Source organism: Octopus bimaculoides, chromosome 2, assembly GCF_001194135.2.
Source record: "Octopus bimaculoides isolate UCB-OBI-ISO-001 chromosome 2, ASM119413v2, whole genome shotgun sequence".
NCBI lineage: Eukaryota > Metazoa > Mollusca > Cephalopoda > Octopoda > Octopodidae > Octopus > Octopus bimaculoides.
This window is the reverse complement of record NC_068982.1, coordinates 416,850-417,697: the sequence shown is the minus strand read 5'-3', so window position 1 is coordinate 417,697 and position 848 is coordinate 416,850. Positions and strand designations below refer to the sequence as shown.

Here is an 848-nt window from a genome sequence, read left to right as displayed (position 1 = left end):
ATATATATATATATATACTCCTATATATAAATATGATACCATATATGTATTCCAGGAATATATGCGCGCGCGCGCGCGCGTGAGTATGTATGGTATTGATTGTAATATCATACCTAATGTATTTCAACAGCCACAACAGAAAATTACCAAATTTCAACAATTGCTCAAGAATTGGCCAATATTTTCGTTTCGGAAATGAAACTTGCACAGCACTGTCTTGCATTTCTTGTTTGGATTGGATTGGTCCTTCCAGGTTAGCATCAATTTTAAAAATACTTATCCCTTTTTCCTTACTTTCCAATGTATGCTAATTAACTATTATTGTTCCTAAATGAATTCTTAATGATATATTGACATTGTTATCATTAGTTATCTAAATATTTTGTTACAAACGTTTTGGGGTTATTTCGTTTTTGTTCATGTATATTCCATGCAATGCTTCTTTTCCAAATAATATTGAAAACAGGTCTGTAAATTATCAAGCGCCACCCCCACCGCTACCAATATGCTGGGGCAGCGGCTTGAAGAATCTTAGTCGAATAAATCGACCCCAGTACTTACTTTTTTTAAGCCTGGAACTCATTCTATCGGTCATTTTTGCCGCCCTGCAAAGTTACGGGGACGCAAATGCACCAGCACACACACACACACATATTTACACACGCGTACATACACACACACACATATATATATAGTAGAATAATAAAGAGAAAGTTCTTGGTACAGTATTATATATATTTGAAAGAATGAGTAGAGATGGCTTTTTTTTTTTTGAGGGGAAAATTTTTATTTTAATCTTACTAATAATGTGACTATTTTAATCTTACTAATAATGTGACTATTTTAAT

At 33.0% G+C, this 848-nt stretch overlaps 1 protein-coding gene across 4 annotated transcripts in view; it reads left to right on the top strand.

Moving 5' to 3' along the window:
* LOC106870746 (chitinase-3-like protein 1) overlaps nt 1-848 on the top strand; it is a 34,898-nt gene that overhangs the window by 1,402 nt on the left and 32,648 nt on the right. For all 4 annotated transcript variants that reach the window (XR_008266389.1, XM_014916936.2, XM_052975217.1 and 1 more), the window contains exon 2: nt 131-253. Coding sequence is in view for 3 of the 4 variants with exons in the window: in XM_014916936.2 (XP_014772422.1) it covers nt 131-253 (123 nt within the window). In the remaining variant the exon portion in view is untranslated. The remainder of the gene's footprint in view (nt 1-130; nt 254-848) is intronic.